Source organism: Phyllostomus discolor, chromosome 4 (genome assembly GCF_004126475.2).
Source record: "Phyllostomus discolor isolate MPI-MPIP mPhyDis1 chromosome 4, mPhyDis1.pri.v3, whole genome shotgun sequence".
NCBI classification, from domain to species: domain Eukaryota; kingdom Metazoa; phylum Chordata; class Mammalia; order Chiroptera; family Phyllostomidae; genus Phyllostomus; species Phyllostomus discolor.
Window position 1 is genome coordinate 4,271,317 of NC_040906.2, and position 24,357 is coordinate 4,295,673.

The window sequence follows — 24,357 nt, forward strand, 5'->3', positions numbered from 1 at the left end:
CCATACCCTCCTCCTGGGGTCCTCGTCTCCTTGGACGCGGCCAGCTGACTTTGTTGCCACGCTGGTCACCTGGATATGAGCCGTGTCACCAGGACCCGTCTTCCCCCTTATCCCTGCCCCCTGAGTCAGGCTCGCCTGCATGCCTCCACCCCCACTGCAGCTCCCACCCGCATCCACTGGCCGCTGCCGGCCGGGAGAACCGCCACAGCCTCTTTCTTCCCATCACGGGCCTCCTGCACCAGGGACCAGAGCTGCCTGCCTGCGGCCTCTTGGGCCTCCCTCTCGCCCACAGCTGGCAGGACAGACTGCCACCTCCAAGGCACAGCCAGCAGACAAGACCCTTAGGGTCTGAGGCCCCTCCTCCCAGCTTCACACGCCCACTCCCCCGCTCTAGACCCCTACCCCTCTCCCGGGGCTGGGACCCCCCTCACCACGGAAGCTTCCCGCCGCTCCTGTGTGAAGGGACAGCCCCCCCGCCCGGCCCACGGCAGAACGTGCTGAGGGGGAGGCGCCACCTCAGGGCTGATCTGCAGGCCCCTGAATCTCCTTGGAGACTGAAAACACATTTATTTCTAGTACAATTGGTCTGGGAAGTAGTCTAAAACTGTAGGAGCGAAAAAAGGAACGTTTCCCTTTTGAGTCCTAAGGCTGGTGAAATACTGTCTTTCCGTCAAAAGGAGAACGGACCACCCCTCCCCATTCCCAGACAACCGCCCTGGCGTCTGAATGCGGCGGCGGGGCAGCCTGGTCTCCTGCTGGGACGCTGGAACGTCATTAACTGGGGTGTTTTCATCCAGTCCACACGCGCTGCTTATTGACACGTCAACTTGTAGATTCTCGTTGTCTGACAGGTGTGGACGGGGAGCGTGTGTGTTTATCTGTGTGGCTGGATTTTAAATCAGTGCCGGCATTTCCCGGTTCCTCGTTGGAGCTGGTCCTCCCCGGGAGGCCCTTGGCCATCTGTGCGTCTTCCCAGACCCCACCGGGGCCCCGAGAAGCAGGCAGAGCCTTGACCTAGCGATTCCGAAGGGTCTTCGTCCAAGGCGTCTCCTGTTCTCCATTCCCGCTCTATCTGGTTGCAGGGCTCCTGTATCAGGAATACCGAGACAAGTCCACTCTCCAGGAAATTGAAACCCGGAGGCAACAGGATGCAGAGGTCACTGACCACGGTTCCCAGGCCAGCGAGGAGGCTCCGGAGGAGGAGGAAGAGGAGGAGGAGGAGGAGCAGGAGGAGCCGGCCAGCCCGCCCGAGAGGAAGGCGCTGCCCCAGATCTGCCTGCTCAGCAACCCGCACTCGCGGTTTAATCTCTGGCAGGATCTCCCGGAGATTCAGAGCAGCGGGGTGCTGGACATCCTCCAGCCCGAGGAGATCAAGCTGCAGGAGGTAACGGCACCTGGGGGCGGGGTGCTCGGGGGCGGCTGAACACACGCACACGCGGCATGAGGCAGCTCAGCAGGTTCACCCGGAGAACCGCTGACAGGGTCCGTCCGCGCAGAACGTGCAGGGAAATGCACTGATTGCACAGGCAACAAAAAAAGCATCGCGTTACCTTCTGGGAGGGTAATCCCCGCGCTGAGTGTGCTCGGTACAGCGCTTTCGCTAGACAGCAAGACTGCGTCCCTGGAACCCACTGCTGTTGCTGGGCGTCTCCCGGCGCCTGTGACCGCTGACGCGTGAGGGGCTGCGGAGCTTGCTTCTCACTCAGTCGTAGCCCACGACTTTATCGCGCAGTCGCTTGAGCCTCGGGTGACTTGGGGGCTCCACAAGAAAGCCCTGGGCATGCCCATCCCCCTAGAACTGGTGCAGAAATGTGGGGCTCGAGTTTCTTCCCTCTCATCTGATGGTCCAAGCAGACTTCGTCCCTCTGTCTGTTAGGCTCGGGCGCCTCGGAGGAGGCGCCCCCTGGCTTGTGGCTACCAGCAGAGACTGCGCATCACAAATGAGCGGTGGCAGTGATGAATGAGCAGTGGCAGTGATGAGTGCCTAAGGGATGTCCACGCTCGCGTCAGCTGCACAGAGGGTGTGTGGGCACAGAGGGAAAATCCGTGGAATAGGAGGCAAGGGCGTGGTCAGCAGGAGGGAGGGAGATGGGGCGAGAGACATGGGGAGCATGCAGGTGTGTGTTTGTCATGGAATTTAAAAAGTGGGTACAGAGGGGGAAATGAAGAGGTTGGGCTTTTCCAACTCATTCGGTCCGAGTCCCATTGTCTCTGTCCTCTCGCCCCCTCGCACCCTCCCCCCACTCACCAGCTCCTTGCAGCCGCCCTTGAACCTGTTGCTGGTTGGAGTCCGGACCCCAGGCGTTCACCCCTGTTACTGACTGCTGCGCCAGGTTCTGCAGGCACATTAGCTCTTCTCGTTTACCTAAAAGGCGCCGCACTCACTGGGCGCCGTGAGCAGCCAGGACTGAGACCGCTTCCTGACCGGGGTCCTCTGGCTCGCCCGGGTCGCTCCGCGCATGTGCTTCCCGGGAAAGCCTGATAGAAACCAGGTGTGCAGGGCCACCCACTGGCTCACCTGCGTCGTGCCTGGTAGGATCAGGAGCTCTTGGTTTCAGCTCGGACGTCCTGGGGGCCATGAGCAGTGACTGGCAAACGGCTGCATCCAGAGTTTTATATGAAACTTCTGATGCAAATAATGTCTAGTCATTAGTTCCCCGTCTCCACGGAGACAGGTGGAGTTGGACGGAGAGGAGCCTGCCAGGCTTTGCCCACAGAAAGCGGCCCTGTGGAAGGGGCCAGAACACATAGGATGTTGGCAACATCCCCTGTGGTGGCCATCTCTCCTACCTGAGATACTCAGGGGCCCCACCAGCCACAGGCAGGGGCACCATCCTTAACTCTCTTTTTTCCTTTTTTTTTCAGTCCTCAGGCTATGTTTTTATTGATTTTAGAAAGAGAGGGAGGGAGAGAGAGAGGGAAACATCCGGTGTGAGAGAGAAACAATGATGAGTTTCCTCCAGCAACCTAACTATGTGCCCTGACTGGGAATCGAACTTGCAACCTTTTCGTGCATGGGGACGATGCTCCTACCAACTGAGCCACCCAGCCAGGGCCCCTGACTTCCTTGTAAAAGGAATTCTACAACACTGTTTTGCTTGGGCTTCTTTCACTTAATATTACAGCCATGGGGCCGGGTTTATTTTTTCCTTCCTGTCCTCAGAACAAAGAAAAGACACCAGGTGGGAGGAATAACCTATTTTGCAGTGTATAATGTACACTTTTGCCTACATTTTTGAGGGAAAAATAAGGATGCACATTATACATGGGTAGTACTCATTCTGTATATAACTGTTTTTAATTCTTTTAGTTATGCTTATGTGTTAAAAGTGTGACTCTAGAAAGCAATAACGATATCCATATGCAAAATAACACCCCAGAATAGGATAATTGGTTCTGTTTCTAAATATAAATAAATAACTGAATTAAAAAAATTAAAACGAAAGTTTTGGCCAAAAACGTGGGTGTGCATTATACACGGCAAAATACGGTACTTGTGTTTTACGTAATCGGAGAAATGAAGGTTTTAAATACTTTGGGAAGCGTAAAGATAAATGCCAGTAGGACTTAAAACCTGATGTAAACTTTCTGCGATATAAGCAAAGCGACAGGCAGAGACAGCCGGGCCCTGGGAGTACAGGAAAGCAGACGGTGGGGAAGCGGGAAAAGAAACGGCATCGAATGAAGGGGCGGAGGTCCCGGCGAACCGTCATTCTCAGCTATAAATGTGACTTGCTTAAATGCTGCATTGAAGGCCAGACATTCTCCAATTGGCTAGACAACGACATGAGTCCTTTCGTAGTGTTAAAGGTGCCACTTCATTTTTACATGTTTTGAAATTAAATGAGCAACTCATTATTACGTTTTTCGAATTGCTGAAAAAATGAACCGGGCAAACGATGCAAATGTGCGGGCCTTTCCTTGGCTCCTGGCTTCTCATTGGAAGGCCGGCTGCGTGTGCGTCTGCGTCTGTGTCTTCTCTCCTAGCGCCGCCAGGAGGCACCGTCCGACTGCGCAGTCCAGACGCTTCGGAAAGTTTCTGCGTGCAAAAGCCTCGTAGGTCTCAATGCTGCTCTCTCCTGTGGTCACGGCCGTACGATTCAGCAGCAGTTTGACATCAGTTTTGGTTGGTTTGTGCAGCCTGCCTCTGCGGGGCTCGTGCAGCTTCCACCTTTGTTTCCATGAAAACAGCGCCCTTTGCCCTGAAAACCCTTTAGTTGTCATCATTAAAGGACATAAGTGCATGTCAAATGTCACTGACCTGCATAAGTTTAAGGGCGGACACAGGGCACTCAGGTGGGGAGGGAGGCATGCAGGTGGCCCCCGAGAGGGGCCTGCCACCCCAGCACTCAGCGGGTGCCCCCCACAGCTTTGCAGGAAAACAGTGCAATTGAACTTGAACATGGCTGTGGAGCTCAGTTGGGATGCTGTGTGTGCCTCCTTGGGCTTCTGCGAGTCCATGGCCAAGGGCAGAGGCCGGGGTGTGGCGTTGCTGGTCCAGAGGGAAGTGCTTTGTCCATGGTGGGGGGTCCTGCCAAGCTGCCACTCACAAGGGCACATCTGACAGGCCCTCGCAGTAACGGGTCATTTTCACACAGTGTCCCGGCCCTGGGACCAGACTTCTCGATTTCGCTCGAATCCGTGGGTTGGAAAATCCTGTCTGGTTTTAACTTGCCTGCCCTCGTGGGCTGGAAATCGAGCACCTTTTCCTATGTTAGTTGGTTGTTTTGATCCCTCTGTCTGTGAATTGCTGATCTGCCCTTTGCTCTTTTTTTTCTCTCGGGCTGTTTACATTGGTCTTCTTGATTGATAGCAGCTCTTTATGCATTCTGGATATTAAATTTTTCATACATTTCAAATGATGTCTCCTGCAAGATAGCAGAGGGGAGGGGATGTAGCGTGGTGGCTGGGCACCCAGGCGCGGGGGTGCCGACCGCCTGGGCTTGCACCTCAGTTCCACTGCTGCTTAGCTCTGTGAGCTTGAGCAGGTTACTGGACCTCCCTGCGCCTCTGGTCGCTGGTCTGTGAAGTCGGGTAATCACGGCCCCGGGAGGGTTGAGTGTGTTAACACACGGAAGAGCTGGCAATGGGCTGATGGCTGATGGAGCGCATGCTCGCTTTCTCGCTTTGTCCGTGGTATCATTTTCTTTCAATTTTAAAAAATGTATTGATCCAAGAGAGAGAGAGAAACACCAGTTTCTGAGTCCACTTATTGATGCATTCATTGGTTGACTCTTGCATGTGCCCTGACCAAGGATCAAACCCACAACCTTGGCGCATCGGGACGGCGCTCCCACCAGCGGAGACACCCAGCCGGGGCCCTGGATTTTGTGTCTTGATTAGAAAGGCCATTTCCAAGAGGCGACGATTATAAACTGTTAGGAGCTAGCAGCCAAACAGGGCAGGACCGCTCAGACACACGGGCAGAAATGCCACGCACTCTGTACTGTTTCTATAGGAGTGGGCGCAGTGCGGATACAAGGAATTAAAAAAAAAAAACAATGAGGCCGACTTAAGATATTTTTGCTGAACCCTGTGCTCCCTAAGGCTGTGCCGCCCACCACAGAACCCCTGGCCGCACGGGGCTGCGGAACACTTAGCGCGTGGAGGAGAGAAGTGCTGGCGGTTTCTCACCAAGTGAGACGTACGTTTGCCCCGCAGCCCGGCGACCCCAGGCCTGGGTGTTCCCCCGGCGCGGGGTCTCCACAGCAGCACCGTCGTCCTTGGGGGCCGAATCCCTCTTTGTTGTCAGGGCTTGCCTGTGCATTGTAAGAGGGTTAGTAGCATCCCTGCTCCCGGCGGTGACAACCCCACCGTCTGCAGGCCCGGCTGAATGCCTCCATGTCCCCCGGGGAGCGAAGCAGTTCCTGGTGGAGAACCACGGCTCTGGAGAAAGAAAAACGCAGGCTCCCCCGGAAAGCGGCTACATTCATAATTGCCCCGAACTGGAAACGACCCAGGTGTCCTCTAAACAGAGCCTGGAACACTCATCCAGGGCCGTGCGCTCACTGATAAAGAGAAGGGCTTTTAATCAGTAAAAAGAATTGATAAACACAACTGAGATGGATCTCAAAGGCAGTTTGCAGAGCGAAAGCAGTCACAAAGGGTACGTCCTGCAGGATCCCGTTTGCAGGGCATTCCGAGCAGGACGCAGCCGCAGGGACCGAGCACAGAGGCGGTGCGCTGGCCGGGGCTGCAGGTGTGACGGCGGAGGCGGCCGTGCAGGGAGTTTCGGGGAGGGACGCCTCGGTGTGTCCTGGTCGTGGAGTCAGGAGGATCTACCCACGTGTTCACACTCAGAGAACCGCACACCCCAAAGAGGTCGATTTACTGTCTGCTAATTTAAAAACCAGCACACTGTAAAAAGGTTGAATGTCCTTGTTTTGTTCAGCCCAGCAACATAAGTACTCTCCTTCCCGCCCCCGCCCCACCAGAAGTAAAACACAGATCTATCTCACTGTGAATTAAGGAAAAAAATGGACAGAAAATCAAATCTGGAGATACATTAAAAGAATAACATGCAGCCCTGGCTGGTGTGGCTCAGTGGACTGAGCACCAGCCTGTGAATGGAAAGGTTGCTGGTTCGATTCCCCCTCAGGGCACGTGCCTGGGTCGTGAGCCAGGTCCCTGTTTGGGAGTATGTGAGAGGCAACCAATTGCTGTTTCTCTCCCTCTTTTTCCCTTCTTTCCCCTCTCTCTAAAAATAAAGAAATAAAATCTTAAAACAAACAAAACAAAAAACAACAAAACAAAGAATAATGTGCAAAGATGGTATATTGTTTGGGACCCAAATTTACCCTCTCAATGCCCTGGGGAGAGAAATACCTGGAAGGGGGTGGGCGAGGGGAGCAGTGCACCCCGTTGCCTGCACACCGGACTCACCGGCTGCTCCCTGAAGCTCACCGGGAGGAGCGCAGGTGCAGTCACAAGGAGGACCTCAGTCCAGAGGAGCTGCCTTGTCCAGAATCAGACTCAACGAGAAGTGTCGGTGGCTGTCAAGGCCAGACAGCCATGCTTGCCGACAGGGACACGGCTCCGGAAGCTCTACCGGGGGCGTCCAACCTGCGGCAGCCCAGCGGCCGCATGCGGCTCAGGATGGCTGTGAATGCGGTCCAACACAGAATCGCAAATCTACTTAAAACATGATGAGACTTTTTTGTGATTACGTGTCTCGGTGTATATAATGTGTGGCCCAGAGATGCCAAAGGGTTGGACACCCCTGCTAGGCGGGGCGGCGAGGCAAGGACAGGAGAAAGAGAGGGGGCCGTAAGGAAGGGAGGTCAGAGCCACCCCGACTGCGACTGCGCGAGACAGGGGCTGCCGTTAGCAGGAAGCCCGGACCCAGTAAGGCCATCCGGGGAAGTGGCTGATGATGAGATAAAACTAACATGCAAAAGTTAGTTGGCTTTGTAGACACCAGGTTTTAATTAATTAGGAAGTTCTGTCAATAAACACCAGAAGGAAATGAGGAAAACATTTCTTGTGAAAAAAATGCAAATGGCCAGTGACTACATGCAGAAAGTAAAAAAGAAAAAAGAAAAAAAAATCAAACTCACTGGTAATGAAAGAGGTAAAATTAAAGCAACCCGAGTACAGGCATTTCGGAGTGGCAGAAACTTTTACATGTGAATATGCTAACCCTCGTGCGGGGGTGTTTAACGCACACTCACGCACAGCTGACGGGGAGAGCAGAGCAGGGCTTGGACCCAGAGCCTTACAAGAATATGTTTGCACACTGTCTGGTGTTTCCATTTCTAGAAATTTATCTTGAAAAACAATCAGGAATGTGCACAAATGCTTATTGATTAGGATGTTCACGCCAGCAACAACCAGGGGAGGAACCCGGGGAAGAGCCCTAAATACCCAGAGATGGAGGAATTGTTTAGTCAGACAGTGTACGGCTGTGCAAAGTCACGGCCCTCAAAAACCCATGTTTCCAGAGAATGAACTAGGTGCATGTTCATGGCACGTGAAGTTTTTAAAAGGTGGGACATACGTCTGTAGTAGAGTGGGCATAGAAGGAAATGACAATAAATTACACTTCTTGTCATTCCTGTGGACCATACAAAATATTTGATAAATCAGGGTGACCTCATAGGACACGTGGTCACAGGCAGGGGTCCGTCACCTGGGAGCGAGGGCTTCTGACTTCTCATATTTACTTTAAAGAACTCACTGTGCGCGTCCGTTTAGTTCCCGTCTGGCTGCGGGCACAGCACCGACAGCTTCAGATGCTGCCTCCCACATAGGTGATGCTGGCATGGGTGACTCCGGCATCGGGCCGCGGTTCCGTCTGCCAGGGAGAGTCGTACGGCTTGTCCTGCCCGCTTGGGCCGTGGTTGGAATATCTCCTTTCCCTCAGCTGTGCAAGCAGCAGGCCCCCTGTGACGAAGGTTCACACAAGGGAAGACCCCCTCACGATGGCTTTCTGGTGGGCCGGGCTCTCGGTCAGCTGTTGAAGAATCGGTTGTAAGAACAAGGTTGCACGTTTTCCTCCTCCTCTTTCAAGTCAAGACCAGGTCGCTGAGGTTGGAAGGGGTGCTGTTCGTGGGCCAGTTTCAGTTTGGGAACTGGTTCTGAGGCTCCTTGGCCCCCGCCCGCCTTTGGGGAAGGGGGTGGAGAAAATAATCAGGTCCCTATTCAAACTGCGAAGTTTGGAAGGGGGTGACTGTGGAAAGGGTCGGGGGTGCACGGGCGGGAAGGCGGGCAGTTCCTCTGGAAAGGAGTGGGACACAAAATCGTCCCACCAGGAGAACAAAAGGCAAGGGGAGGAGGACCTGCCACTGTGCAGGGGTGGGAACAGTCCCTGCCGGCAGCGGGACTTCAGCCAGTCCTCGCTTCTCGTCCCTCCTGACACTGGTGTCACGGGAAATGCAGGAGAACCCGGAGGTGCTGCCCCTTCCACGCCTCAGCACGGCTCCTGGTGCTGTCACTCTGTGTCTGGCGTGAGTTTTGCCCCCAGCATGCGCCAGGGAGCTGTCCAGGTGAAGGAGATGGGAAAAGGCAGGCTTGCTGTGGTCCCCGTCTTGGGGAGCTGGGTGTGCAGATCTTGAAAAATGAGCAGGGAATGATATTTTGAGTATCTCCAGGGAAACAGGGACACACACATACACTCAGGCGGGGCGTCCTGCCCAGCTGGCATGCCCAGACAGCACTGCCAGCCTCACCCTGCTGGGACCCAGAGGGGAGGAGACCCAGCGGCGCGCCGTGCGGCCTCGCCAGGGGATGTACCTGGCTGTAGTCACGGTTACGCACAACTCACAGTCTCCACTTGCGCGGCCTCTGACCTCAGGGCTGTGTTTTTGTTGTTTCTCAACCTGTTTTCACAGCGCAGAACTTAAGTGTATCACATGTTTGCCTCTTTAGGGTACACATCACCAGTTCCACAGATTAGGCCCAGGTTGGGGCGGCACAGGGATGTTTGCACCGTGGCCTTGGGGGAGGGGCAGTAGCCATCACCCGAAACCCCAGGTAGCTCCTGCTGTATCGGCTGAATGCAGGCTCCTAAAAAATAACATTGCCCAGGCAGAGGGGACAATCTAACAATCTAACAAAGCGACAGTGGTAGCTTTTATCATTTTAAGATGAAACCTTTGGATAAGTAATTTAGGCACCTGATATAAAATTCAAAAAGAGGAAACAGATCTATAGTGTAGAAGGGGTCTCCCCGCTACCCCCTCCACCATCAGGGCCATTGTGTGTGTGTGTGTGTGTGTTACATGAATGTAGGATACTATGTACACTGTTATAAATCTTCCTCTATCAGGCCAGGGTACCCCATTCTTTTTCTTTTCTCTCTTCTCTCCCCCTCTCTCTCTTTTTGGTAGCTTCATGGCGCTCCATGGTCTGTGATATTCCGTCATTTATCTAACCAGTCCCCTGTTGCTGGACATTTGCAGTCAGAAATTGCTGTGCATTAAGGATGTTCATTGAAGCATTATTTACAGTAATAGAAGACCGAGAGTTAGTTACACAGCGCACTACTCCGGGAATTGCTAAGTGGCACTGCTGGGTTAAAGACGCATGCTCTTTTAAATCTTAAGGTGCTGCCAGGTGATCTTCACACTTCGGCCGCGGATGAGGCTGCTGGCCTCCTGTCACCTGCGTCTCACGAGGTTATCCTGACGAGGGCACTGGGTCGCAAATGATGTCTCCTTGTTGCAAGCACAACAAGTCTTTCAAAATGTAAACTTTTTTACTCTGTGCATTTTGTGTAACTTATGAACTAGATCAGCTTGAGGAAACATAACCACTGGCATGCAGGAGAGGCGAGAGAGCTTGCTGAGGCTTCGGTGCCCAGCAGCCACCACCCTCCGGGCAAAGTTCCCGAGGCAAAGGTTTGGTGAGGAAGGAAAGGAGTCTTTATTCAAAAGCTTCACAATTTTGGAATAACCGCTTTCCACGTGCACCAGTCACGTCAGCCTAACAATTAAGGAAAAACTCTTTAACTCTCCAGTTACAGCTTTCATCACTTAACCCTGTCAATTAAGGCTAAAATGTTTAACACCCAGGTTCTCCTATCATTTCCCCGTTAGTTTTTAATTATCTTACTTCTATAGGGTTAGTTCACACACTGAAACAACATAAGATACAAAAGCCACACAATGTTGGAAGAATGGCAGGCTTCTGCCTCAGAGCCCGTCCCCTCTACAACACCCAGAGGAGAACCACCCTGCCCCACTCCCGCTGCCAGGCCAGCCCGGCCCTCGTCTACACCCAGAGTTCCTGTCCGTGCCACACCCGCCCAAATTACCGTCTGCTGGGAAGCGCAAGCAACTGCAGCAGCTCCACCCAGGCATCCTCCGGGTAGAAGAGCCAGCCCGAGAGCCCCTCTTTTATTTAGAATCTTCTGGCCCATAATTCCCTGCGCCGCGGAGGGTTTCAGCTTCTCAGCCAATCCCGTCCTAGGCTGTTTACCGTTGCCTCGGCAGCCCCCCTCCTAGGCCCCTCCCCGCCCCTCCCCTGTGATCTGGTTGGTTCTCCGTATCAGCTCCAGTCTGGGCTGCTGGCCCAGTGGGGCGTGCACTGGGCGCGCGAGGCCCGTGTGGATGGCTTGCAGTCACTCTGTGACCCCTAGTCCCACAGCAATCCCAGGAGTTAGTTGTCCCCCCCAGGTGACAGCCGAGGCCCCCCGAAATCACTCAGTCTTGACCCTCCCTCCTTGCCTTCCCTTCGGGGGCTGGATCTCACTGCAGAGGAGCGGGGCACAGGCCGTGGGGCCGGACTTAATCAGTTACTATTTGCAGAAGAAAGGGGTTCTCTTGGGGCTTCTTGACCACCAGCCTCTTTGGAGGTATTTCTGTCCGCCCTGCCGCCCCTGGGTGCGGATTCCTGTATTGGCCACAGAAGTGAGGAAAGCTTTGTACCTTTAGAGTCGGGTCACGGGGGAAGCAAGGTTCGATGGAGCGAGTGGGGCCCCCCACCCCAGGGCGGCTCAGAGGCAGAGGGTGGTCGTCTGAGATCAACGGGCACGCAGACCAGCCACCTCGGAGGGTCGGAGGGTCGGTCCTGGGAGAGCCCGGACGTGGGGGGAGGTGACCGGGTGACTTTGCTCCTTGGCTGTGCTGATGACACACCGGACAAAAGGAGCAGGAGGCAGGTGACGTGTACCTTCAGTCCTCGGGCAGCCCCCCTTCGTCCTCCGCCCCCACAGAGCTCGCCCTGCAGGCGCAGGCTGAACCACGCACGGCCTCGGGAGGAAGCAGGGGCGGCAGCTCAAAGACGCTGCAACCCGTTCACCGAGGTCGCGAGAGCGGAAGCAATGCGCTCCAGGGTGGGGAGCGCCGCTTGGGGGCGGGGGGGCGGGGAGGGCAGAGAATCTGGGACTGTGAGGGGAGGGGGGCCGGCCGGCGGAGGGTCGTCCAGCACTGAGCTTCGCTGAGGCAGGCACCAACAGGGGCGGCGCAGCAGGGTGCGGGGCCGCGTGAGGAGCCCTTGCGGGCCAGACAGCGAGGACCCGAGTCACACAGAAACGACGCGAGCTGAACTGCATCGGGTCCGGAAACTGAGCTCCTGGCGACCAGGGCTGTTTCTGGGCTGGCTTTCGGCCTGTCTCCAGAAGCGGGGCGTTTCCCTGCCGGCTGCTCTTGGTGTCTCTGCGTCCTCCTCCAGCCCCCTTGCTGGCAGGCCCGGTCACTTCTTCAAAGGCGCTGCCCCAGGGGGCGTCTGGCCAGGCCTAGCTCTGGGCCACTCCAGTCCCGAGGCCAACCGAGGTCACTGACCCCTGAGCAGCCCCCTGGGCCTGCGCTGCACTGGGGGCCCTAGCTCTGCACGTCTGTGGGGTGTCTCCCACATGGTGCTGGCTAGGGTCTGCCGACTCGGAAGTCTGCCCCCCACCCCCAGGACCGGAGACGCGCCCACCAGCTGAAGCCAGACCCGCAGCTCCTCTGAGACTGACGGTCCCAGCTGGGCCGCCACTGCTTTCTCTGATGTGTCGTTTCCTCCTTTGGAGAAAAATCTAAATTTACTGAGAAAAATATGTTCCAGTGCCTCCCGAGCACGGCGGGGGAGGCCCGTGGGCAGCCGGGCACGGCTTCTGGTCCGCAGGCCGGCTGGGGAGCTGTGTGAACACACTCGGAGCCCAGGCGCAGCTGCCGGCCGCGGCCTCTCGGAAACAAGGCTGCGGTTCTGGCCCACACGACCGCCCGCCCGAGGGGGTGGACCCTATGTGTAACCACAGCCCCCTACTCACCCCCAGCCAGTGGACTGGGGCCAGCCCCGCCGTCCCTCCTGGGAGCCCTCCTCCCTCCCCTGCATGGGCGCCCCCAGAAGGGCCTTCCTTGCTGAAGTGTGGGACGCAGCCCCAGGGTCACCTCTTGGGACCGGCCCTCCCTGACCCCTCTGGCCAGAGAGCCCTCTGGGTCTCGTGGTCCTGCAAAGGCGATGCCCAGAGCCCCGGTTGATGGTGAGCCCACGCATCTGCAGGCGCTTTGAGATGGGCCGGCTGTAGGCGAGTACTTCCTGCTGAGGGCTGTTCCCATTTTGCATGTGGGGAAACTGAGGCTTAGCAGGGGAAGCAGTTCTCACTCCCAGCAGAGGTCTGGCTGACTCCAAGGCCAGGCCTTGGACACCCTGCAGCTCCGTGGCCCGTGGTGGACGCCAGGCCCTTGCTGCCCGCCAGCCACCCGGGCTGACCCTGCTGAAGAAACGGCCAGAGTTCACCCTGGAACACCGAGGGTCTTGCCCTTCGCTGGGAACCCCCTTGGGAGTGGGCTTGGGGGCTGCAGGGCGCTTGCCGTGTTCACCACCGGTGCCGGGGCCCAGCCCAGCGGCACCCGGTAAACCTCTGGGGAACGAACGGGTGGGCGAGTGGCTGAGTGAGTGGGTGAGGGAATGAATGAATGAATGAATGAGTGAGTGAAGAAATAGCCTGGGCCCCTGTCAGCTCCACACTACCCAGCAAGGGCTTACATGGATAAGAGTAAAAATCCTACTGATCAAAAAAAGACAACCTTACTGATGTGGCAAATAATTTGACATTAAAATGAGGACAAACAGCCTGGAAACTTAAAATTCCAGATGACTAACCGCCGGCAAACAGAGAAAGAGGGGGTGAGTGTGGTGGCAAGTGGTGCTCAGCCGGCACCGATCCACCGGATCCAGGCCCGCCCCCTGCCCCCTCACGCCCCGCCGTGCGTCAGCGGCTGACCCGCCACTTGCCCCCGGATTCCTTGTCCTCCAGAGATGATGACAAAGATGCCATCGGCCCAGGGGACCTGGTTTCCGTGCGAGGCCCCTCTGGTGTTGCGTTTGGGGCCGGGTGTTGCGTCTTCTCCTCCAGCACCCCTCCAAATTGGCTTTGCGGTGGTTGTTGCCGTTTATTGTTGCATTTGTTTAGAACTTATGAGCTACAATGCCCTGACATTTTCGTAAGACACTTAAATTTAGCAGCAGGAAAGTGACTTCATTTCCGCATCAGCAACACAGAAGCTTCCAGGAAACCTGCTGCCCATCGCAGCCTCAGTCTGGCCAGGCAGGGCTGGAGGGAGTGAGGCATGGGGCGGTGGGTGGGCGCTGGCAGAGCCGGGGGTGGGCGGGCGCTCCATGCTGGGGCCACGCCTCTGCCGCCAGCATGGCCAGTGTGCTGTGCCATCCATCCGTGGCTTCCTGCCTGTCAGGAGGCCAAGCAGCTGTGACCCAGGGACAATCACAGGGAGGCCAGGGCCCATCCCGCGCCTCATCTCACTGTCACCGTCTTGTGTCAGCTGCAGACACCGGGGACCTGGGGGCAGGGGTGGGGGCGGCTCTCACTGCTGCTGGTGGCCCAGCGTCTGTGATTGGCGGCCACCTCTGGACTTTCTCACTGTTGCTGGTCCTTCTGTGCTACTGAGTGCCCCTGCTTACTAAGAAGTCACTTGCTGTAAAGTGCCTTGCCACATCGGCTGTGTGCCAGCTTTGCTTGGATGCCACAGAGTGGCTGCTGGGCAGGGCCTGGGTCTCACAGGCAGGGCTGGTGGTGCAGAGCCCAGGGGGACCTCAGGTGAATCCCCGCCCTCCCACCGGCCAGCAGTCCACCCTCCGGGCACTGCTGAACCTCCGCACGGGGGAGCTTCCTGGCTCCTTGCAGGGACCCTCGGGGATTAAAGGAGATGGAGCTCAGTGTGTCGGGGAACACGCCCATCGCTCCCTCCCCCCTCCTCCTTCCCGTTGCCCCTCTTCCCCACCTGCCCGCAGCTGTGGTTGGCGTGATGGCCTTTGCCCTTCCGGACCCTGTTCAGGGTGCAAGTGCGGCCCCTCTGCTGCTGACTGTCCTGCCCTGTCTGCACCAGGGGCCGGGCCTGTCACCCTCAGCGGCTGGCCTCTGGCACCGGCACCCTGTTCCGTATTTGGGACACTGGGTTGTCTGCAGTTTTAACCACTGTAACCCATGAACGTGTCCTGCAGAAGGGCGTGGGCCTGGGGCCTTCCCCCCACCCCCAGAGGGCAGCTCTCCCGCCCCGCCCCCCACGCCTGCGGCATCGCCACTGGCTTTTCTTTACCTCGAAGGCCCTCCCGCGGCCTTTTCGCACGTCTGTCTGAGAGCCAGTGGGCACCCCCGGGGGGTGAGTCCTCCGGGATCCCCACTGTCTCCTCTCGTCCCTCTGCCGGCCCGTGGCGCAGGCCATGTTCGAGCTGGTCACCTCCGAGGCGTCCTACTACAAGAGCCTGAGCCTGCTGGTGTCCCACTTCATGGAGAACGAGCGGCTGAAGAAGATCCTGCACCCGTCCGAGGCCCACATCCTCTTCTCCAACGTCCTGGACGTCATGGCCGTCAGCGAGCGGTGAGTCCCCCCCCCCGCCGGGACCCGGCTTCCAGCCCCTTCTCGCCTGGGGCGCGGCTGCAGCAGGGGCCACCTGCTCCAGACACGGCGTCTCTCCTTCCGTGGGTTGGGGGCTTTCTGTGACGAGATGGGAATGGGCACGGGAACCCAAAGACCCGCCTCCCTCGCGGCAGGGCGGCCAGCCATGCCCTTAGAACAGGACTGTGACCACGGGCCCCTTCCCGTGAGCATGGGTGTCCCTGGGTCCCACACAGTCAGGTGGGAGTGTGGCTGGTGTCATGACAGGTCCAGGGGCATCCGTATAAGCGCCTTCTCCCCTCCGGCTCGGTGGTGTCTGCCCGTGTGGGGCAGTGGCTCTCGGGACTGCGCCTCCGTCTGCGCCCGTAGGGAGGAAGGGGTACGCCCAGTGGGGGAGGAACCGACATCCATTCAGGAAGAAGAAGTGAACTCCAGCCCTGGCTGGCGTAGCTCGGTGGACTGAGCGCAAGCTGCGAACCAAAGCATCGCAGGTTCGATTCCCAGTCAGGGTACATGCCTGGGTTGCAGGCCATGACCCCCAGCAACCGCACATTGATGTTTCTCTCTCTCTCTCTTTCTCCCTTCCCTCTCTAAAAATAAATAAATAAATAAAATCTAAAAAAAAAAAAAAAAAAAAAGAAGTGAACTCCAACCCTATCATTAGGACAAAAGCTGCACTTACCAGCTAACAGTGCAACACTCAGCTCTGGGAGCCTCTGGCCCAACCCCGAGGGTTCCGAGGTGAAGCCCCGTGCGGCAGAGCTGCCGGCTCTCCAGGCCCCCGCCCCACCCCCCATGCACTCTGACACCTCGCCTCTCTGTCTGCCGTGGGGTCGGGAGGCCCAGAGCTCGGAGACCCCCTCAGCCCCTGCCGCCGTACCCTCTCTGGGAGGAGAGGGTCTTTGTAGTTAAGCACCCATTTATGTCTCCTAGGAAACATCCCCAACACGCAGACTAGAGACCCCAGGGCGGCGGCGGCGAGCCCACGCTTCAGCGTGTAGGTTCAGCCACATCCCCACCCCTCCCGACACCCACCGGGACCGTCTGCAGCAAATCCTCGTCATTTCATTCTATCTGTGAACCCATCGGTGTGCACCTAAAAGACAAAGTCTCTCCGTTTTAAAAATAGTCCTAATGCCATTTCCACCTAAAAAAAACCAAATAGGAATTCCTTTTTTTAAAAAAAGAAGATTTTATTTATTTATTTTTAGAGGGAGGAGAAGGGAAGGGAAGGAGAAAGAGAGGGAGAGAAACATCAATGTGTGGTTGCCTCTTGCACAGCCTCTACTGGAGGCCTGGCTTGCAACCCAGACACATGCCCTGACTGGGAATCGAACTGGTGACCTTTTGGATCACAGGCCTGTGCTCAATCCACTGAGCCACACCAGCCAGGGCCCAGACAGGAATTCCCGGATGTGACCAGATGCAGCACTGGCACTGCGGGCTGGTCCCGCGGTGTCCGTTGGTCCGTCCCAGGGAGACCCTGCTGGGGGAGCTGTGTCTTGAGGCTCCCGGCCGCTGCCTCCTGCAGGTTCCTCCTGGAGCTGGAGCGCCGGATGGAGGAGAACGTGGTCATCTCGGACGTGTGTGACATCGTGCACCACTACGCGGCCAACCACTTCTCGGTCTACATCACCTACGTCAGCAACCAGACCTACCAGGAGAGGACCTACAAGCAGCTGCTGTGAGTGCACTGGGCACCACGGTGCCCAAGGGACCTCTGTCCTGAACAGCTGTGCAGACTCTGGGGGTTAGAGAAGGGAGTCTAAGGCCCAGGGGACAGTTCGAGGCCCGAGAGGGCAGGAAAGGGACTTGAACCAGAGACAAAACACAGGTGGGCAGGAGGAGGTCTCTTTGGTGGCTACCCAGCCGCACCCTTGACGTTCTGGCTAATCTGCCCATTCAGTGAACTTGTGGGGGTTCTAGTGGCCGAGACAGTGTTTCAGTCAGCTTGTCTCCCCGGCCCTCTGCGCTTCTGTGCCGGCCGTGACGACAGCGCCGCCTGTGACGTGTTCTCTCTCGGCTGGGCAGGGGGGCCCGCGGGAACCTTCTGGGTGCTGGCACTCGGCCGTCACACTGACCCACTGGGCCGTGCCGTCCAACCGTGTCATCTGCTGTGACGTTTTAAAGCTGGAGTATGGCGGGGGTGAGGGGGCGGGCCTTTTGATCTGGGGTTTGGAACTGGAATGGGAGGGGCCCGGGAAGCCAGTTTGGAGGGCAGACACGGAGAAGACGAGCGTGCAGGAGAACAGGCGCCCGTGGGGACGCTGGTGTGGCCGACAGTGCAGACCGCCTGGGCCCGAGGGCGAGGCACGGTGCCCGTGTCCCCGCCTGCACGGGGGCCTGCCTCTAACGCCAGCGGCAGTTTTCCGGAGCCCTGGCAGCTGTGCTCCCCACCCACTGCCCAGCCGCCTGCAGACACGGGACCCTACCTGGCAGGAAGGGCGCAGGTTCCCGGCAGGTGGCTCCAGCTGCCGCCTGCTCCCGTCACTCCTGGGCTCACCTCCCCGCCGTTCCTGCCGGGTAAACCACCGGGCTGTGCGTCTGATTAGCAGACTCGGCCACATGAGGCCGGCCGGCCTGCCTGCCCCACGCAGCGTGTTTGGCTAAGTCTTCAGGGGCCTGGCGTGTGAAGCCACTTTTGAACTGTTTGCTTTCCATTCAAATAAGTCAATGGACACGCGTTCCGTGTCCGTGGGCCGCCTGGTTCCTGCGAGGCTGTGGGTGGGGAGGAAGCGCCGTCAACCCGCGCCTCCCGAGAGCCAGAGGCCTGCTCACTCCCTTGTCCATGTCCCCAGGCAGGAGAAAGCGGCCTTTCGGGAGCTGATCTCGCAGCTGGAGCTCGACCCCAAGTGTCGGGGGCTGCCCCTCTCCTCCTTCCTCATCCTGCCTTTCCAGAGGATCACGCGCCTCAAGCTACTGGTGCAGGTATGGCCTCCTGCCCCCTTGACTGCCCCCCACCCCAACAGGCAGACTGTGCCCCTGCTGCAGAACCGTTCCCTTCGGGCACCCAGGTCTCTGCCGGCCTCTAGGAAGTCTGTCTGCTCCTCAAATCCCAGTGGAACCCCTACTGGGTGCCAAGCAGTGGGGGGACTCCCTTCTCCCAGGGACCCGCGTCCTTGGCCGAGGAGAGACCAACACACACACACAACCAGGAAGCGGCCATGGCTGTGAGGACAGTGAAACTGGGGCATGTGATGGGGGTGCTTGCCCAGCCACTGCCAGTGGGGGGTCCAGGAAGAGTCTCGGACGAGTGACATTTCAGCTGAGGCCTGGCTGACGGGCAGGAGCCATTCAGGTGATGGAACAGCTCGTGCAAAGGCCCTGGGGCACCAGGTGCACAGGCAGGAAGGCCAGTGGTGAGCTGGGGGAAGTGACAGGCGTGAGCGTGGAGATGTGGACAGAGGCCGATCGGGGCCCCAAGGGGCCAGGTAAGGCACTGAGTTCTGTCCACGGTGGCCACCATGTGGAGAGCACTGGGCAGGAAGGCGAGAGGGAAAATGGGAGAAAGAAAGGGTTGGCAGTGACTCAAGAAAGTAAGATGGCGTGGAGGGGATCCTGAAGGGAAGCCAGTGAGCTGAGCCTTGAACTTGCTACTGTGGAGTGAGAAGGAAGAAAAGAATCTTCTGGGTTGAGCAGCCTCCGGAGGCAGGGAGACAGGGTGGGGAGCAGCCCAGGCTCGGCGTTGAACTAGCCAAGTCTGAGAGGGCTGAGCAGTGGAACACCCGAGTTCAGAGTAGAAGGGAGGAGTAGGGGCCTCAGCTGTCGGCACTGAGATGCCGTTCAATAGTGAGACCAGCAAGGAAGGACAGAAAAGGGTCCAGAGACCCAGCGCTGGGGCTCTCCATGCCCAAGAAGCGCCAGAGAGGAGGCTAGTGTGAGGGTCACGTGCGCCCGGCTGAGGAAGGGTGCCACCCTCAGCTTGAGGCTGGGTTTCAAATGACGGTCCCAGAGGAGGGGGACGCGAAGTCCCTGGCGCCACTCCGGGCACCTCCCCGAGCTCCCCCTGCGTCTCCATCCGCGCACCCGCCCCTCACCGCAGGACCCCGCCCTCCGCACCGGCCCCTGGTCACTTCCTTTGCTTTGCTGGCCGTGGTACAGTGAGGTGTCCACTCTGGGCTGGTCCTCAGGGTTAGTCCTCATGGGACACCGACTCGGGGTTGCCAGTTCAGGGCTGGGGCAGGGTGCTCAGCCCTCGGTCTGGCGGAGGGTTCTCCGGCTCCCTGTCGTCACCCGGTAGGGCTGTGTGTGGGTGTCGTAGCACCAAGAGGCTGGACGGCTGCCGCGAGGAGGCCGCCCTCGCGAGGTGGGGGGTGGAGAGGGGCTGGACGGCCGCTGCGAAGGTTAATGCGGCCCCTGCCTGTGCGCAGAACATCCTGAAGAGAGTGGAGGAGAGGTCGGAGCGGGAGTGCACCGCCTTGGACGCCCACAAGGAGCTGGAACTGGTGAGTGGGCTTCCTCCCCCGGGCTTCCCCATCGACTCTCCCCTCCTCTAGACCTGCCTTCCCGGTCCTGCTCCCTCGCGGGTGGGCGTGTCTTTGGAAAATACAGATTAATTTTAGCATTTGCTTTTGCAATCCAGGGAAGTCGCTGGGTGTAACAGTAGGTCAGGTGCGGCCGGAACAGAGCGGTGGGTCTTCCTTGTCCACCGCGGGGCCGTGCGGGGCGGACCTGGCAGCAGCCCAGCCCGCTTCACCTGCTGACCTCTGCTGCCCCCTGGAGGCCCAGCGTGTCTCAGCAGCTGTCTCCTGCGGACGTCTGGGCCCTCGGAGGCCCCTCCGGAGCCCTTGCCCGTTTTCCGAGTCTCACCTCCGGTGACTGTCAGAGGCTGGCCTGACTCTCTCCCCAGCCTGGTGTAGCCCCGCCCCGAGCCCGTGTGTCCACAGCGTCCCTGTCCCTGGAGCTGCAGCGGCCCACTCTCTGCGAGAGGATGCAGGGGCCCTGCCAGGCGCTGGGCTCTTCCCGCTGGGAGTGGAGAAACCCCCCCAACCCCCCCAACCCCCGACCTGGAAGTTGCTTGGCAGAGTCTGGTGCGGGAGGGGTTGACGAGTGCGCGCTTTCTCGCGGGCGGGCTCACGTGGCTCCTTCTGGTCTCAAGTGCCGCCTCGTGCGTGCGGCAGCTGTGAGCCAGTTCTTGGCAGCTGGGGTGTGGGGCACGCTGACATGCTCGGGATCCCACAGAGGATGGACATGGGTGCTGAGAAGTCCTTCCCACTCCTTGTACCAGAGACAGCAGCTCAGTGAAAGGACGAGCCTCCCTCCGTGGGCGGCTGGTGGTGGTTCTGAGTGGAGGAGCCACCAGGACTTCTGAACTTAATGCGACCGTGTCCCCTGGCCTCTCCTCCTGTCCCCCACTCGGACCAGTCGGCCATCACACCCTTTGCTGGTTGTGAAACACAGCACTCCTGTCCCGGGCTTCTGGGGGAGAGGCTGCAGCCCTCGGCGGGCTGGTCGGGGAGGGTCAGGACGTGTGGGCCAAGTAGCAGCTCTCAGGGCCCTCCTCGCACCCCTAGAACGTCCATACCTGCTCAGGTGGGAGCTCATGACCGCCCCCACGGGGCAGCCGACCACCCTGGGCCTCACACAGAGGTGAGTCCAGTGACCACCGAGGCCTGAGGGAGGCCCGCGTGCCCCAGGGGACGGTCCCCTGCGGCCAGAAAGCGTTGTCTGTGGCTTCAGGTCTTTTCTGCCGTCTTCTCCCTTTCTTGTCCTTGTGCTGAAAGGACATGCTCCTATTTCTCACGGGCGACTTCTTTTACAAAGGTTTATTTTCTAATTTATAAAAGCAGTTGCTTCTCATTGCAAACATCTCCAGACAGTGCTTGTAAGCCAGAAAGAAGAAGGTGGAGACCACGCCAGTCCCCCACCCACTGCGCCGAGCCGGCACCCACCCCTCCAGGCCTCCTTCCAGGCCAGGGAGCGGTGCTGGGGTCACGTTCTCTGCAAAAGAGGCGGCGGCTCATAGCCGGCTCTGCTCTCCGGTTTAGAGCGTGTGAAGTCTAGAGCATGTTAACAATTTTTAGGGTTTCGGAGTACTTCCTGACGTGGCTCTGTTAGTGCTCGTCAGTCCCAGCTGACAGACACTGAGGTCGATGACAGTTTTTCTCCTCCGCTGCAGGGACCGTCCCAGCTCACGCGTCTTTGGGCACCGTCCTCACGCACACACACTGGGTGCCCGCTGGGGCTGCTGGGCTCTGTCTGTCCCAGGCGCCTGTGACCCGGTGTGGAATATCGTTTCTTTTTAAGGAGTCCCCAGAAGTCCCTAGAGACACAGTTTTATTAGGCATCTGGGTACCCGAGCTGCCCCCCAGGAAGGTGGGGGGGCCCTGGCTCCCCCTCAGTGTGTGGCAGGGCTCGGTCCCCCTATGTCACCTGCCTTTTCCAGTCTGATGACTAAGGACATCTTATCGCTTAAACTTGCTTCCTAGCAGCCTGACGAGTCCCCCCGCTCGGTCTTTGTTCCGGAAGGGGCTGGAGAAGGGCGCCCCAGGGCACATGAGGCGGGCCAGGCGGCCTCGGCCGTGGGCAGGGGGCAGTGCCCGGGGACGGCCGGCTGCAGGTGGCCTGACGCGTCCCCCCCTCCCCGCCCCAGGTGGTGAAAGCGTGCAACGAGGGCGTGCGGAAGATGAGCCGCACGGAGCAGATGATCAGCATTCAGAAGAAGATGGAGTTTAAGATCAAGGTGAGCCCGGCCCCACCTGCGTGTCCCCAGCCCAGCCCGCTGGCCCCGTTGGTCACCGGCCAGGCACCCTTGAGTCTCAGTGCAGTGTCACCTCGCCCCGAGGCCGTCCCTGCCCCGTGGCTGGCAGACCACCGCCTTGGCCTGGGCTCCCTTCTGAGAGGTGGGTGCGGCCCCCGCAGCCACGCACCCTCAGGAGCGGGCTGCAGTGAGTTTGCATGGAGCGCCTGACAGGGACCGGCCCGGGGTTCTCAGAGGCAGGATCCAAGATCCTGACGGAAGTCACCACCCTCCTCCCGAAACTTTCCTTGAAGCTCCAGGCTTCAGTGAGCCTGAGAGCCTGGGTTTCCGGCGAGATGGACACATGGACCCACAGTGCCCTCCAAGGTCACCAAGGTCATGCTGGGTGGGGGGGTGAGCCCCAGTCCAGGATGCAGATGTGGCCTGTGCGTCACGGCGCTCCACCTGCCAGACTGACGGCTGGGTGTAGGGCTGCCCCTGAGCCACACAGTGGGGACCTCGCACAGCCTGCTGTCCCCACTCCCTGGGACCCTGGCCCCTCTGGTTCTGCATCACACGGGGGTGCAGACAAACATACACAGAGGTACCCACGTGAACACGTAGTTACATGTGTACAGATACGCTGTACACAGGGACACATGCTGTGCACAGGGACACACTTAGACACACATTACACAGAAGTATACACAAGATACACACACAACAGGTGATACAGGGCTGCACCCAGGCACACACACAGCTGCACTCACACGCAGCTGCACTCACAGCTGCACTCACTCACAGCTGCACTCACTCACAGCTGCACTCACTCACAGCTGCACTCACACGCAGCTGCACTCACACACAGCTGCACTCACTCACAGCTGCACTCACTCGCAGCTGCACTCACACACAGCTGCACTCACTCACAGCTGCACTCACTCGCAGCTGCACTCACACACAGCTGCACTCACACACAGCTGCACTCACTCACAGCTGCACTCACTCACAGCTGCACTCACACGCAGCTGCACTCACACACAGCTGCACTCACACACAGCTGCACTCACTCACAGCTGCACTCACAGCTGCACTCACTCACAGCTGCACTCACTCACAGCTGCACTCACACACAGCTGCACTCACAGCTGCACTCACACAGCTGCACTCACACACACACACCCACCCTCCCCCCTTGTCCAGGATGGGCCCCTTCCCCCACCAGCGCTGTGTGGGCCCGGGGCCCAGTGCAGCCCTCGCATGCCCAGTGCCTGCTGCTCACCACCCCAGCGAGGGCCTCGGGGAGCCTCGGGGAGCGGCGCCGGGGCCCGGCTGCTCTGACGCACCCCCCCGCCCGCCCCGCGCAGTCGGTGCCCATCATCTCGCACTCCCGCTGGCTGCTGAAGCAGGGCGAGCTGCAGCGGATGTCCGGCCCCAAGACCTCCCGCACCCTGCGGACCAAGAAACTCTTCCAGGAGATTTACCTCTTCCTCTTCAACGACCTGCTGGTGATCTGCCGGCAGATCCCGGGGTGAGCGCAGGGCGGGGTGGGGGGGGCATGCTGCTGGGGGCGCCGCCCCGGGAGCCAGGCTCCCCGGGGGCTGGTGGGATGGCAGAGTGGAGCCCCGGCTGTCAGTCAGGTCTGAGGTCAGCTCCGTTCTTGCCTGGCCTGGGGCCTTTGGTCAAGTTCACCTAAACCCCCCTGGGCTCAGTTTCCCCTCCTGTCCAGTGGGGCTTTTGTAAGGATGTGGAGAGGCCTGCTCAGCACCTGACACATGGGGAGCGCTCAGCAGAGCGGCCACACCGGGGGAGGGGCGGTCTCAGGATGGGGACAGGCGTCCTGGGAGTGGCAGTGGTGAGGCTGGTCCTGCTGCCGGCCAGGGTGAGGTCCCCCGGGACCCCAGGGCTTCCTCAGGACTGACGTGCCCCCACCCCACCCCCACCCCCGCTCCCCAGAGACAAGTACCAGGTGTTTGACTCGGCGCCGCGGGGCCTGCTCCGCGTGGAGGAGCTGGAGGACCAGGGCCAGACGCTGGCCAACGTGTTCATCCTGCGGCTGCTCGAGAACTCGGACGACCGCGAGGCCACCTACATGCTGAAGGCGTCCTCCCAGTGAGTGCCCGTGCGCTCCCGCCGCGCTCCTGTTCTCCCCACCCCGGGCCTGTGGGGAGGGTTTTCCCCTCCCCCGGGGTCGGTGTCAGGGTGCAGCACGTTGCCCTGTGTGTGCGTGTGTGTGTGTGTGCACACACACCTGTGCTCCCTCAAGGCCTTAGACACTGGGCGGGCCCTCCTTTCCCATGGGATGCTGTAGGACCCTGGGGCCGGGCTGACCGCTGAGCCACCATCTCGGAGCAGCCAGGCGACCTGCCCTGCAGCCGAGATCAGAGTGGGAGACGCCCA

At 59.0% G+C, this 24,357-nt stretch overlaps 1 protein-coding gene across 2 annotated transcripts in view; it reads left to right on the forward strand.

Moving 5' to 3' along the window:
• The window catches only part of NGEF (neuronal guanine nucleotide exchange factor), an 84,083-nt gene that overhangs the window by 56,241 nt on the left and 3,485 nt on the right, over nt 1–24,357 (forward strand). For both annotated transcript variants that reach the window (XM_036022693.1, XM_028511000.2), the window contains 8 exons: nt 1,083–1,384; nt 15,100–15,260; nt 16,810–16,962; nt 18,077–18,206; nt 19,649–19,723; nt 21,871–21,960; nt 23,325–23,488; nt 23,914–24,069. In XM_036022693.1, the coding sequence (XP_035878586.1) occupies nt 1,083–1,384; nt 15,100–15,260; nt 16,810–16,962; nt 18,077–18,206; nt 19,649–19,723; nt 21,871–21,960; nt 23,325–23,488; nt 23,914–24,069 (1,231 nt within the window). The remainder of the gene's footprint in view (nt 1–1,082; nt 1,385–15,099; nt 15,261–16,809; nt 16,963–18,076; nt 18,207–19,648; nt 19,724–21,870; nt 21,961–23,324; nt 23,489–23,913; nt 24,070–24,357) is intronic.